We start from the raw sequence: 14,069 nt of genomic DNA, 5'->3' as shown, positions 1-14,069 counted from the left end.
CCCCCCCGGTGAACGGGCGAGTGCCACCATCCCAAATAAAACGACGGCAGACGTAGGCGGGGCGCCCCCCCCCCCTCCGGGGGCCACATAGCGGAAACCTTCCTCCCACTCCCGCGGGGAGCCGCCGCCCGGGCCGCGCACACGTGCGGCCCCGGCACCTGCCCCATCGCCGCGGCGGCCGGGCCGGGCCGGGCCGGGCCGGGCGGGCTCCCCAGCGGCCGCCGCCCCGGGCGGGAGCGGTTACACAACGGGCCGCCCCTTACATAAGCTGGGAGCCGGGCCCGCGGGGGCGGTGCGCGGCCGCCGCCGGGCTCGTCCCGCCCCGGGCGCCGCCACCGCTGCTGCCTCCCTCCCTCCCCCCGTGTCAGCAGCAGCAGCAGCCGCCGCCTCCCTCCGCTCGTGCGGGAGCCGCCTCCCCGCTGCAGCGCGGCGACCCGCCCCCTTCCCTTCCCTTTCCTTCCCCCCTGCCCGTCCCCTCCCAGGAAGGAGCCGGAGTCGGCGGCGCCGCCGCGGGTCCGGCATGGAGTAGGGCGGCCCGGGCCGGCGGCGCGGCGCGGCGCGGCATGGAGCTGGGCCCGGGGCCGTGCGCGCTGCCCGCCGCCGGCGCCGCCGCCGGGGCCGGGGCCGGGGCGGCGGGGCCGTGCGCCGAGATGCTGCAGGTGGCCGAGGAGGCCTTCCGCGGCGGTAACTTCGAGCTGGCGGCCGAGATCTACGGCTCGCAGCTGGCGGAGCTGCCGCAGCCCGAGCGCGGCCTGTGCCTGCGCCGCGCCGACGCCTTGGCGCGGGCCGGCCGCATGGCCGAGGCGCTGGACGCCTACAGCGCGGCGGCGCGGCTGGCGCGGCTGCGGCCCGAGGAGCTGCGCGAACTGGCCGAGAGCTTCGCCCTCAGCATCCGCGACAAGGAGCTGCGCCTGCCGCCCTGGGGGCTCGGCGGCGGCGGCGCGGGCTCCGAGGGCGACGGGCTGAGCGACCCGGCGTGTTGCCGCCCGCCGGAGCTGTTCGCCTGCCCGCTGTGCCGGCGGCTGCTGTGCGAGCCGGTCACCCTGCACTGCGGGCACACCCACTGCCGCCGCTGCGCCCAGCCCGGCGACTGCGGCCGCTGCCACCGGCCCCGCCGCGCCGCCGAGCCCCCCGCCGCCGCCGCCGCTGCCGCCGCGCCGCCACCGCCGCCCGGCGCCTGCCCACGCGTGAACGTGGTGCTGGGGCACCTGCTGCAGAAGTGGTTCGCGGCCGAGAGCCGCGCGCGGCTGCTCCGCGCCGAGGGCGACGCGCTGCGGGAGCGACAGGAGCTGGCGGCCGCCCTGGACAAGTACAACCAGGCCCTGGAGATGGGTGAGTGGGGGGCGCCGCGGGCGGGTGGCTGTGTGGGGTTCCCCCCCCCCATTTCTTTTTTTTTTTTTCTCCTTCCTTTGAGGGGGCGGGAAGGCGGAGGGAGAAATGGAGAACAAAGGGGAAAATTCAGGAAAAACGCTGTTCTCCTCCTTCCCCCCCCCCCCCCCCAAAAAAAAAAAAAAAATTCCCGGCGCTGGAGGCTGTGCCGTACCAAAAACTGTCCCGAGAGTGGGGGCTGGTCGGGGCCGTGGGCTCGTGTGCATGAAGGGTGGTGGGGTTTTCGGTGGTGGTTCTTTGTTTTTAATCGCGATGAATGGTAGGAGAGGTTATACTGGAGCGAGGGAAGTTAGAGTGCAAAGTTTTGAGAATGAATCCTGTGAGTGTGGTTTTCTTTCTTTCTTTCTTTTTTTTTTTTTCCTAAGGCGAATTGCTATTTTTCGCTCTGCTGTTATTTTTGTACTCGCTCGGAGGTGTCTTGCGTTTAGCTGCCTGCAGTTGATGACTCATTATGCAGTATTTCTAGAAAATCCTCGTTCATATTTGTGGGGAAACCATCTTTTATTAAAGAATACGCTGTAGTATTGCTGCCAAGCCTTGCCATGACTTCATGGAAGAAACGAGTTTGTGGATCAGATTCGTGAGCCTTGAGCCGCACTGCTTTTTCAGCAAAATGCAGCCATTGAGAATACTTCCCTTAAAGCAATAAAATAGGAATAGGTATAGAGAGGCTCAGGGCTTTTCTTTTATCCTGTGCTGTGCCGAATATTCCAGATAAATCCGCGTTTCCAGTTGCGGAGATTGTCTGCCTGCGTTTCGAGTACCTGTTGGGATAAACAGGCATGCAATAATTTCTGTGCAGAGTATTCTCTTAAAAAGTCGAGGCTTGGGCAAAAGTGGACTATTCTGCCTCCCCCCTTCTCTTTCAAAGTGATGGCAGTCGTAGTTTGTCAAAACCAGACTGTTTGCAGTCTCTGTGCTAAGTAGTAGGCGGATGCTGTTCACTCTGTTGTAGCCTTATAGTATGCTTATGTGTGTGTGTGCGCGCATCCTTTTTTTTTTTTTTTTGTTTGCTTTCAGAGCAGTGGGGGTGGTACAGCACAATGAGAGTCTGAAATGCCTGAAGAGGCAGAGAGCTATGAATAGCCAGAATCCCAGCAAATCCCCAGGGACCTGCCATTCCTCCAGTCTGCCCCTGGTAGATAACTGGTTTAATTGGGCGAAGAAGGGGGAAGACGGCCTCTCTGGCTTTAACAGAGGCAAAAAAACTGTGCAGCCAAATCTTTTATCCTGCAGACAAATGCAACGTAATTAAAAATTCTATCTCTTCCGGTGGATGGAAGAGCTCCTTTTCTACTTTGAATACAATTGCTGTCCCCATTCCTGGCTTTTCATCTAGGAACAAATGGCTATGAAAAATTTTCATTATTTGCTGGCTACTATGGACAGAAACAAACCATTATTGCTAGTCCCTGACCTGGCTTCCTTTTTTGTCAGGGTTGTGTGATATGAATCAGAAATACAGGAGTTCTGCATAATGTCTCATGTGGCTCAACTAGCAGTTGATGCTGGCCAGAGAAACTGTTAGTTTTGCTGTTTGTTTCACTTCTGTTGTTAGACATGACAAGTTTTCAGTTGTACCCAGGTCTCTCCGTAAAACTATTATATGGTTTAGTCAAAGTAATCTCTGTTGAAGTAGGGCAGGACAGAGAGCTCAAGAAAGAAGGTGAAGCAGCTGGAGGAGAGCGGCTTGATGTAGGTCACTGTTGGCAGTGATTTTTTTTCAAGTAATGCAGTCTCTCCAAAAACTTGAGTCCAGGGTCGCGTTGCTGAGGAAATGGCATCTAATAAATGAAGTAAGTCACTGTTTGGCATGACTGTTAGAGAATTGTTTAGTAGTGTTACATGTGCTCATGTTGAAGGATGCACGCTGCCGCTGTGATAGCGGTGTGCCTCTTGCCGCTTTGCGCAGAGGTAAGAAGAGTCAGAAGAACTTAAAGCGTGCTTGTGGCTTTCTCTCCCAGCCTGCCCTTCCCTCCTTCGATCTCTGTAGTGTGTAACTCCAGTCATGGCTGCTGTATGTCAGGGTCCTGAGATAACTCCCTCAGGGTGCCCTTATTTCAGTCTTCTGTGACTTTAGAGGATGCTGGGACCTGTTTAGAAACTCCTCGCTCTGCAAATGAGCTTAATGTGACTCCACCCCACCCCACCCCCCCCCAACTAGTTAAAAATAATAGCAGGTATCTCTCTAGCTTTTGAAATCCTAAAGCCATAGGCTGACAACATGTTGTAACTTCCTGGTAGCAGATGCAAATTCCTGTTGCTGAAGGGCAGACAACCCCCATCCCCCCAAACATGGACCTTTTTTATTGTTTTGTGTGTACTGGTTGTGATTTCTCGCAGTTCAAACCACTATCGGAGCGTGATGTTCGCTTAAATGTTTACCATGTGCTCATCAGGTACTGCCTTTTGGCTTGCTAGTGTTTTTGTTGTTGCTTTCCAGCCAAGTATCACAGTAAATAGCAGAAAAGAAGAAGAGAAATGTGACTATTTTCTTTCTGTTCGGTTACCTCTTAATTATTAGCATATGGGCAACTCAAAAGGCTTATGAGCCAGTATCGGGAATTTAAGACAATTTATGAGAGAAGAACCACCCCCCGCAAGTGCTTATGGATTACTACTGAGAGGCAAGAGTGTGTATTTTTTTTCTATTATTTAAGGAAGTGAAGCAGAGAACTGAAAGGCATGTGAGCAGATTGATTATATGATTGCTGTATAAAGTTAGCTAAAACTCCAGGCTTGTACAGTGCAGTGGGATTTTTGCTTGTTTCTTAAGTACTTTCCCCGCTGCGTCTGCTCCAAATGGCTTTGTATGACTACTGCTATAATATTAAAACATGTTTTCCAGTTAAGGATCAGTTCTCTCATATTCTCATTGGTGACCTTTTGTCTTCTAATTTGCTTTTGAATTCTTGAGGTACTTTAGTGCTTGAAGTCTGCTTCAAGATGACTAAATTATAAAAGGTTTCTTTCACGTAGCCTTTATTTCTTTCCAGTAGCATTTGGAGCGTCTGCTGCTTAATTTCAGATCTAGAGAGTGTTGTATACCTTAGTTCCCAGTTTTTTCAGGTGTGCTAGTTAGTCTTGGAAAAGAGTAAATCAACTTGTAAATCTGTTCATCTTATGTCACTACACCATTACGTCTACAGTGCCACCACTTCTCCACTCTGCTATGAGAGTGTCTCTCTCTCTCTCTCTCTCTCTCTCTCTTATTTGAATTTGGTTCTGCTGTTTGATCCTTCCAGTACTCTTAAGGTGCCAGAAACTTGGTGATCTCGTAATTTTAAACGAAGTCGCTTGCTGCTTCACTGTCATAGACATTGGAATAAATTCCCCATTATGGCACCCTATCTAATTACCACAACTTCAAAGCAAATACATGTGAGGCCACTTGAAAGGAAGCATTTGTTTCCAGCTGGATTACTCTTTGCGCCAAGCTTTACACCATTCAGTTGTTATAACATCAAGTATTGTCCAAATCTCTGCTCCATGGTTGTGCCACGCACATAAAATTCAGAGAGGGTGGGATACTGGAGGTGGGCTTCTCTATGTGATCCCTGAATTTAATCTGTTTCTTAAAACAGAAAACTGGTTTTCCAATTACAGGAACAGGTCAATTAAAATACACTATCATATATGTATGTATGTCTGTTCACACACACACATACATATATGTGCGTATATGTGTGTGTATATATATGTGTGTATATTTTTTATTTCTTTTTTTCTTAACACAGTACAAAGCTGGTAGGAGCTGTTGTCACAAGTATTCTGAGGCCAGAAAAATTCATAGGTGCTTGTTTTTGTCCCTGCAGTGAGTGTATCTTGTGAGTGCCTGGTGGTGATACTTTCTGCTGTCACCTGCTGTCTGAGATGAAGATGCTCTATGGAGAGACTATGTCTGTGTATCTGAATTCACAGACCCTTTAAGTTAGATGCCTGAAACCGGAGGAACCAGATTTCCGTAACAAATTAACGTGTGTATTTTGAGAATGTGCTTTTAGGATCATGATTTTTCTAGAAAGCTATTCCCAATTACAGAGGTAGCAGGTGGCTGTTGCTTAATAGGGAAGCTAATGAATAGGACTTCCCCAAGTGAAGGGTATAGCTTTATGGGGCTAAAGACTATATTGGGGGGAGGGGGGGAGGGAGAAGGGAGGCAAAGTTTGATCTTAGGGAGTGGTGCTTACCAAAAAAGAATATTTTGTCATCTGCAGGCCAAGTGGGAGCATATTGTACATTTCAAGCTAGTCTGTTGGTTTTAAAATTAGATTCTATGTAGATCTGAAGGAGTCTGAGCTCTTCTCAGGGTGAGAGCACACTAGTAAGCAAATAAACGTGCAAAATATAAGGGGAATTGGGTACTGGTGACTCATTCCTTCAGCTGCTGTTTTTGTGCCTCTCATCATATTGAGATAGTCTATTAGCATCCCGTGCCTTTCCTGTAAATAAGCCTGAAAATGCCTGCTCAGAGATTTTAAAAAAAAAAAAAAAAAAAAAAAAAACCAGCAAAAACCCCCCCAAAGATGACTGCACTGCTGGGCTTTTTTAACAGGGCTATTTTCTGAGCAGAATTAACAATTAATTCTTCCGTGGTCTCCTCAGCTTGTGCGTAGCACTGCTGTGGAAACTTTGCTGCTCAGAAGTGCCATTCAGCCCGCTGCACGTGTGTGACCCTAATCCCGTAAGAGCTGCTCCGTGCAGAATTGCATAGGGATGCATGAAGTCCTGTGGCGTAATTAAGTTGGTGCTCGCTCGGCATGCAGCGCAGGCTCCGTACCAAAAGAGTGCGCCTGCTCGCAGAACAGCCATGCACGTAGTAGCTGGACATCGGCGCGCTCCGTGCCAGAACACATCGTTTCTGTCTGCAGCACGTTGGCTGTGGTATGTAATTACCAACTACTATAAAGTCTTCCTTTAGAGGCTGCCAAGCATAAGAAGTGTCACTGTCTCTGGAGATCAATAAAGTCTCAAAGCACTCCCTCAGAATGGCTGTTTTTATTTCTGATATGTGCACAGATGGACTCTTTTTTTTTTTTTTCCCCTGCCTCTTCTCACCCCCACATTGCCACGCAGCCCCTCTGTTTCTTTTCCTCAGACTTGGGGTACGTGTGTTTTCTTTTCTTTTTTTTTTTTTTCCCCCACACTGTGGTGTGGAAGTGAGAGGAGAAAAGGCATAGGGTTTACATGTGGCTATTGGGAGTTTCAGCCTGCTGTGCTACCCAAAGTGGAAATAGGTCTCTCCTGGGGGGGGGAACACAAGCAAGCTGGTGAACATAACTGCTCAAATTGCCTAGTGTCCCTTTTCCCCAGGGGATTCTCGATAACACTGTGGAAGATAAAACTCTCTCTGCTACAGCTGAGATTTAAAAACACTGTTGATGAGAATTGATGAGGATGCCTTTCCTTCCCAAGCCCTCTTTCCATCAGAAACGGAGATCCATGTAAAGGACTGTGCAGGAAAGACCCTAAGCGAGGAGGCGTTTGCAGCTAGCATCCCACTGGTGGTGTAGCGCAGCTGGGAGGGGGGAAAGGCTGTCACCCTTTGGCCCAGTGATGGGGTGCTGATGGCACTCCCTGATGTGTCTCACGCGGTGGGAAGCCCTGCACCACCTGCCCATTACGAGGGGCTTCTTTGGGGCACCGCTAGAAAGGGCAGGTACGGGCTTTCTGTAGCGTTGGTGGGAAGAGGAGCATCTGGCTCTCTTGGCCAAACCTCAGGGAGAGAGGTTTCTCACTCCTTTTTACCCTAGTGGTGGCTCACTGTAAATTGGCTGATCCAGAAGGAAATTTAATATGGCCACTCAGCACTAATTTGCTTTGTGGTAAAGCAATTCATGGGCACTTATCTGGCACCTTCTAAATTCTCCCTTAATATGAATACAGTTAATGGGAGGCAGGGGAAGGCCGGGAGGTACAAGAAAAGAGCTGTTAAAAAAATAAAAAGCAAAGCTTGTGAGGACAATGTGTCAGGCCGTGTCTTGCTATCACGCGGACATAGCCTTTGAGGACAGCAGTTCAGGGCTGGTTTCCACCCACCCTTCCCCTGCATGGTACCCAGTGCTGTTTCCTATGGTGTGCTGGTGGCTCCCCGGCTGAGCATTGCCGTATCCCTGCGCTCATGAGCATGGCAAGGGGTGCACGTGCCACCTCAGTGCTGCTGCGAGATGGCTACCACCAGAGCCCTGAGCAGCAGGTGACTTGCCAGCCCTGCTGATGGGGACCACTGCAACACCAAAAGGGCCCTTTCTGCCTCGGTGCTGAGTATCTGCAGGCCACATACAGCCCTTTTGCCCTATTTTATCTCATCTGGTCTATATGTACAGATGTTCATGTCACTGTCTGTATGATCAAATTCAGTTCTGCTACTCCTAGTGCACTGGCTAGGTAGGTGGTAGTTCATGTGTTTGTTTTCTTCTTCCTTCCTTTCCTTCTTCCTCCACCCTCCCTTAGCTTCACATCAGATCAAAGGATGAACATGTGCACTCACTAATGCTGAATTGCAAGCTACATCTATTGAGAAAAAGCAGATTTCAGAGCCCGAACTTAGCTTGCTAAATGATTGGCATGTTCCGAAATTCAGGTATAGTGTGAGGTTGCCCTTTTTAAAGTGTGAGAGCCTGTTAATGGAACTGGTGTCCTATGCCATTGCTTATATCTGACTGAGTAGGGTAGGTGGTGTTTTATATCAGTGACTGTTAAATAGGAGAAAATAATGTTATAAATAAAAAAAAGGGTCTTGCTATGTCTTTGGACCTTCCATACTGGTCCTCAGATTGTTAAAGCTGTGATCTGTCTTACTTTAAGCAATGTTTTAGCACAAGTGGATTCAAGAACAACAGTTACTGATTTCTAAATTCTTAATTTGAATTAAGAATGAATTTGAATGCCAAGTTGTGGGAGCATACTGCTTTTGGGTGAGCATGGCATAGGTAAACTTTCAGCGAAGCATTCTTGGGGTTGGGCTAAGTACTTGCACTGACAAGTTAAGATAGCTATGGCCCAGAAATTATTTGCTGGGTGTTTTCCTTCCAAGTCTGCTCCTGAGTTGTTTCAGATAGGGGGGAAAAGATGAACGCAGTTTCTCGGTAAGCTGGTAATGCTGTCGCTTGTTTTGGGGGAAAGGACACTGTCCACCTGGTGCTATCATACTGCAGAATTGACAGGATGAGTGATCTTCCTGTGTTAGTCACGGGCCAAGGTCAGGAGGAGCAAAGATGCTACTGAGCCCGTCTGCAGGGGGAAGCTGTTGGATTCTTTCTAGAAAGCTGTGCTTGAATATTTCATAGAGGTGACTGATGCCATAGTACACGTTTTATTTACATCGTCATCATTTTCTTAGGGCCTGTGCTCCTTAGTGGTGCGCTTACTTGCACTGATGAGTCATTGTTCAGAGAAAAGTGTTAGAGGTGGTCCAAAGCACCTGCAGGTGAATTAGGTGTACTCGTCCACTCTAATGGTCTCTCCTTTTTCACGCTCTGTTTCTAGGTTGGTGTTAGAAGATAGGTTAGCTGTCTTTTTCTCATATGGTAGAAAAGAGGTTGACTTGGTCGTCCTTCCTCACAGGGTTTTGGAACACTTTCCGGTTTCCAGTTGTAAAGAAACAAGTCTCTTGGCATAGCTGCCCTTTAGAAACAAACAAACAAACAAACAAAACCCCTGGTAGACAACTGTCGTGACTGTTGGTAAACGGTCCAGTCGTTTTAATAAGTTTTTAAAAGAATACTTAATTTTTTATCTCTTTTAAATGAAGAATGAGAGGTACTCCTTATGAGATAACCCACAGAAGGGGACAAAACACATGTCAACCCCCAGAACAAAAACTTTTGACGGTAGTTCTTTTATTATTATTATTTTAAACCACATAATGTATATCTGAGTAGCACATGCTACAAAAATAGGTGCTTTCTTCTTAGAGGATTTCTGCTAGTGAGGAAACCTTCTCATCCTCTGTAAGAATGCCTCTTGCAATTTGTTTTTTCTGTTTTACATGCCTAGAAAAAATGCGTAAATAGCGGAGTGGGAATTAAGGTTACCTAGAGACTGTTGCAGTAGTCTGAGTGTTATTTTTTGCAGAATATCTTTTGCAGACACCTGTTCCTTTTATTCTTTTTTTTAAACTGAGCAAGTACTTGAGAAACGGTAGTAAATACTTCACGTATGACACTACTGGAAACGTGCAGAGTACTTAAGAGCAGGAGCTTGGATTACTCCTGATTTGTAAAGAGCTTAAAATTTAAAACTCCGATCCCATTGTTGGAGCTCTGAAACTTTTTCCGCTCGCAGTTGGTTCTACTGGAGGCAGGAGCTTCGCGGGGCTGCGAGACTAAGGGCTGTGGGAGTCGCACGTGGACGTACCGGTGGATGGACAGTAGATCCATCACAGGCAGGAAGGGAGGCACAGTGTAGTAGAGTAAACGATCTTAGGGTTTTGGAGGTTTTTTTGCGGAATTTTTCTTATTTTGTTTGTTTGCTTGGGTGTTTTTTTTTTTTTGGTAGTTAACATTGCTTATGTAACTTAGTTATGTGCAAATTAAGATAGATAAGACAGAAGGTATTTTTTCCTATTTGAGTATATCTTCCCAGATATCATCTCCTATAAATAATTTAACTGCCTCAGAAAATTCCTCAAGCTTTCTCTTAGGTAGATACAATTCCTTCTCTAAGATTGCTGAAGTCTCTTCAAACAGCATATTCTCTCTTTATTTTGCTGCGATAAAGTGTAATCGAATGTCTTTTCCTTTTGGAAGAAGATATTATAGAGCTGACTCTGACTTCTTGATCTGAAAATTAGTAGGATATTCCACCGCTCCTTTTTTACTTTGCAAAAGTGTTGAGTGATCTGTTCTGTTTGAGGACAAAAGCAATAAGGTAGTAGCTGAGAAACACGCAGGCCTTTTTTACACCTCGGGTGCAAGAAGGGTAAATTAAAAAGTCAGAAATTCCAGTATGAAATAAGCTTGAGCTGGGAAAAGGGAAGGTTATAGAGACATGAGTGACTGGTAGAAATGTAGTTTATTTACTGATCGTGACAGGAAGGGCGACTAGATTATCATCTGTAAAAGTCACACTGTGGCAGAGTATCTAGCTGTAAATTGGCATTGGCAGCTGTGATAGCGGCGGGTCTAGTGGCTGGTCGCGCCTGGCTGTGAAGCGCCAGGCTGCTGTGGAGTTTCTTTGCAACCAGAGATTGCTGTGCACATAGCGCAGCTGCCCGCTTCTTTGGGCTGTCTGGAGTCACGCTTGTGCAGTCTGAATATCAGTGCAGGTTCCAGCCCTCTTGTTTGGGAGCTTGTTTATTGTGTTTTTGTACTTTGGTCCATAGGCTTCGTATTCTGGGACAGTTTCAGTACCTGCTGTTTAACAGGTTCTGAAATAATACAAAATATCTAGCTGTATACTAGAACATTGTTGAATTGAGGACTTTTGCCATCACTTAATCGGTTTGTAAAGAAAGGTCGTCTTTGGTTTTACAGTAGTGGGACTGCAGACAAAACGTAGGTCAACGTAATTACTCTGACATGCCTTTGCCTCGTTAGGCTAGAGGTATAATCTGAAAGTAAGGACATGAAGTTAGCTGTACTTTCTTCATAGCAGCTTTTCTTCCTGGTAGTACACAGCATCTCTTACACTGTTTGTCTTGAGTAATCATGGGAGCAGTGATTAGCTGTGCTTACTGGTGATGACAGTCCAGCTTTAAATAATAAACAGAGCTTCCTAGCTGAGGACCTATTCAGTGAGCCTGAAATAAAACCACTGGGAATCCAAAGCATTTTGCAAGCACACACAAAAATGTGTATTTTTAAGTCTGCGCTTTTCTCTTTCTGTACAGGCTTCTAAACAGCAAAATACAAAGAACAGAGGCCTAGAGAGAAGTTAATTTGGTCTTAAAATTGTATATTCTTAAAAATAATCAGACTCATCTGTCACCAGCGTTCGTTTCTTTGGTTGAAGTCATAATACAAGGGAGTTTCTTGTGATGTCTCCCTTTCCCCAAGGTGAGAAGGTATCTAGGTGAGCATGCTACAGGGGAAGGAAGTGAGAGGGTGGGTGTTCTGGGTTTTTGGGGGTCGCGAGGAGAGAGGGGGTTGCAGCTTCAGTTGTGCCGGTGAAGTGGTGCCTATCATTTAATTGCCTACCCCCGTTTAAATAGGTCTCTGCCCTTTCACCTCAGTGCATTTGTAATGCTTGGATTTCACATTCGGAGGTGAAATCCAAACCTTGCGTGAACCAGCAGTGTAGCTTCTTAGTGCAAATGAGTCATGCCAGAACGCCCTGGTGCTAATGGGATCCGTTTCTACCTATAGCTGAAGAGAAAACGTTGATTTGGGGTTGCTTTTGGAATTAATAGTGGATAATTCTGTTCACTGAATGCAATTGGCTTCTCAAATACTGTCAGTCAGTCATTTGCCTTATAGAGGTGAAGATAAATACTTCATATCTATATGAAGATTTAAAAAAAAATAGTCACAGCATTATGGGAGACAAAATCTGTAGGAGGAGGTTTTTGTTTTATTACACCTGCTGTGGGTAGCACAGAACGTGGAAGAGGAAATAGACTTTCAGATGTATAAACCCAGCGTTACTGCCGTTTGATGACATAGGCTCCATATAGAGGATCAATCCTTATTCCAGTCTTAGTCTATCTGAAGAATGTATAAACCAGCATACCACTTACATCTGCCTGTATTGCCCACACGGTGCAAACAGGTGTTTACGGCACCATTGTGCTGTGAAACAATGTGCTCATTCTGAACGGCAGCAGACTGTTATGTAAGGGATTAATCTTACTTCACTGAGCTGTATAACCTTGAGCGTGTTGGTTGTGGGAACGTACGCGTGTGTTAGACAGGTTCATGGACAGCTGCCTGGGAAGCCCTCGACATTGTCTCACCTGATCCTATGTGGAGTTGTATTCTGCCTCCATAAGCCTTCTCCTATTATGACTTTTTTTTTTTAGTGTATTGCTGAAACGCCAGTGCCTATCCAGAACTTTAATTGTATTCGCCTGCAGAGTACTATTCACAGGCATCTACTTCCTAATAATAGTTAAAGCTTATTCTGTAGGACAGACAGGGCTGGAAGAATGGACTTAAGGAGAAAGAAGTGGGTTGTCTGGATTCTGTGTGCGCTAAGACTTCTTGCACACTTTATCTGAGGGTCTTAATTTTTTTTCACCGCCTGTAAAACTGTCAGTGATTTAAATGCAAGGAGGAATATCCATGAAATTCAGAAAGCGTTTTTTTTTTAATTCAAGTTTAATGAAGGCTGAGAGTAAGTGAGAAAACATGGGCTTGCTGATTGCAGGTATGCATCATGTTCATGGTCCCTCTACATCAGTTTTATGAAGCTGAATGAGTTCTTCATCTTCGTTGCAGAGTGAAGTTTTAGTCTAGTGTCTTGGATGTTTTTGCTAATTCTGTTAATTTTCTTATCAAGCATACTCCTTCCTCTGCCCCTCCAAAAACAATCAAGCAAAACCACCAGTTCTTTTTCTGAGCTGGCTTGTCATGCTTGCGTGAAGTCTAGAGGAAAAATTAGCTCACCACTGAGTTAATTAACCAGATCTTACTAATTTCTCACTGAACTGAAAATAGATGTTTGATATTATTTTTCAAGTTTATGAAAAGGCTTTCGGTACTTAATTGTTCAGAATTGAACGCATAACATAACAAAGCAAGCTGAACTCTGTAAGGATAGAAGTTTCTTTGAAATGTGTGGTAGCTTTGCCCATAAAATCTTGAACAGGTTGACTCTTGGTAGCAAAGACTCAAACGTATTTTTGTGATGATGTTGTTTATGCTCATGAAGTTAGGAAATATGCTTCGGGTTGAAGTGGTTTTGAAGAAAGCATGCTCTTCTGGGAAGAAATGTCAGATAAGGATTAGGGAATTCTAGCAACGTTAAATTTGTTCTTTCTGTGCCCAATTCCTGGGAAAAAATCTCAGTAGTAACTTATTACAGTAAAACTTTTATCATAATCTGCCTTCTATTTGGAGCATTCTGCATGTAAGCCATATTTGCTCTAATTGTCTTTCTGGCACAAGGCAATTCTGGGGACTGCTGTTGCTCAGCCAGCATCCCTAACTCAGTACTGTTTTTTAAATCTTTAATGCTTGAGCATATCTGGGAAACTCATTTTGGGTATTAGGTTTTGCATGAGGAAAAGCACATTCTAAATGAACGTCTGCAAATGAGTAGAGCGGTGGTGTGAGCAGAGCTGAGGTTGATTTTCTAGGGAGGAGCAGAAAGTTAACATTTTTGGAAAATCAGAGCTGAGCCAGCTGTTCCATCTATTTGAAGAAGTCAGTGATGGCAGCCCAGGTAGGCTGTTCTGGACTGTTCGGGAGCGCTTGGGATGCCGAGAGCACTCGAGTCTCTCAGCATAGGGTGCTGCTTAGGCCAGGGTTTTGCCTCATGCTGTGGAATTAAGGCTTGGAGTCGGGAAGTCATGTGAAAAGGTTCCCAGGACCTGTGGCTCGGAGGAAATCTCTGTGGCACGGCTGCCTGGAGCCATAGATCCTGGGAGCCTCCGCAGTGGATCCGTGATGCTGACAAGAACATAAATTTTGCTGTGCAGCTGCAGGCTCCCAGAAGACTTTGATTCAGGAAATGCCATCTGCTGGTATTGTAAAAACCGTAGAATTTTTTATGCTTTTTTTTTTTTATTTGGTCTGAAA

At 46.6% G+C, this 14,069-nt stretch overlaps 1 protein-coding gene across 2 annotated transcripts in view; it reads left to right on the top strand.

The window, feature by feature from the left end:
* The first annotated feature begins 563 nt into the window (after positions 1–563).
* LONRF2 (LON peptidase N-terminal domain and ring finger 2) overlaps positions 564–14,069 on the top strand; it is a 37,616-nt gene continuing 24,110 nt past the window's right edge. The window contains exon 1 of one of the 2 annotated variants that reach the window (XM_068924432.1): positions 564–1,332. In XM_068924432.1, coding sequence (XP_068780533.1) covers positions 564–1,332 — 769 coding nt within the window. The remainder of the gene's footprint in view (positions 1,333–14,069) is intronic. The other variant, XR_011137229.1, reaches the window with a different exon arrangement.

Source organism: Struthio camelus, chromosome 1 (assembly GCF_040807025.1).
Source record: "Struthio camelus isolate bStrCam1 chromosome 1, bStrCam1.hap1, whole genome shotgun sequence".
Taxonomy (NCBI): Eukaryota; Metazoa; Chordata; class Aves; order Struthioniformes; family Struthionidae; genus Struthio; species Struthio camelus.
Note: the sequence above shows the minus strand (reverse complement) of the source record. Positions and strands in the feature narration are given on the sequence as shown.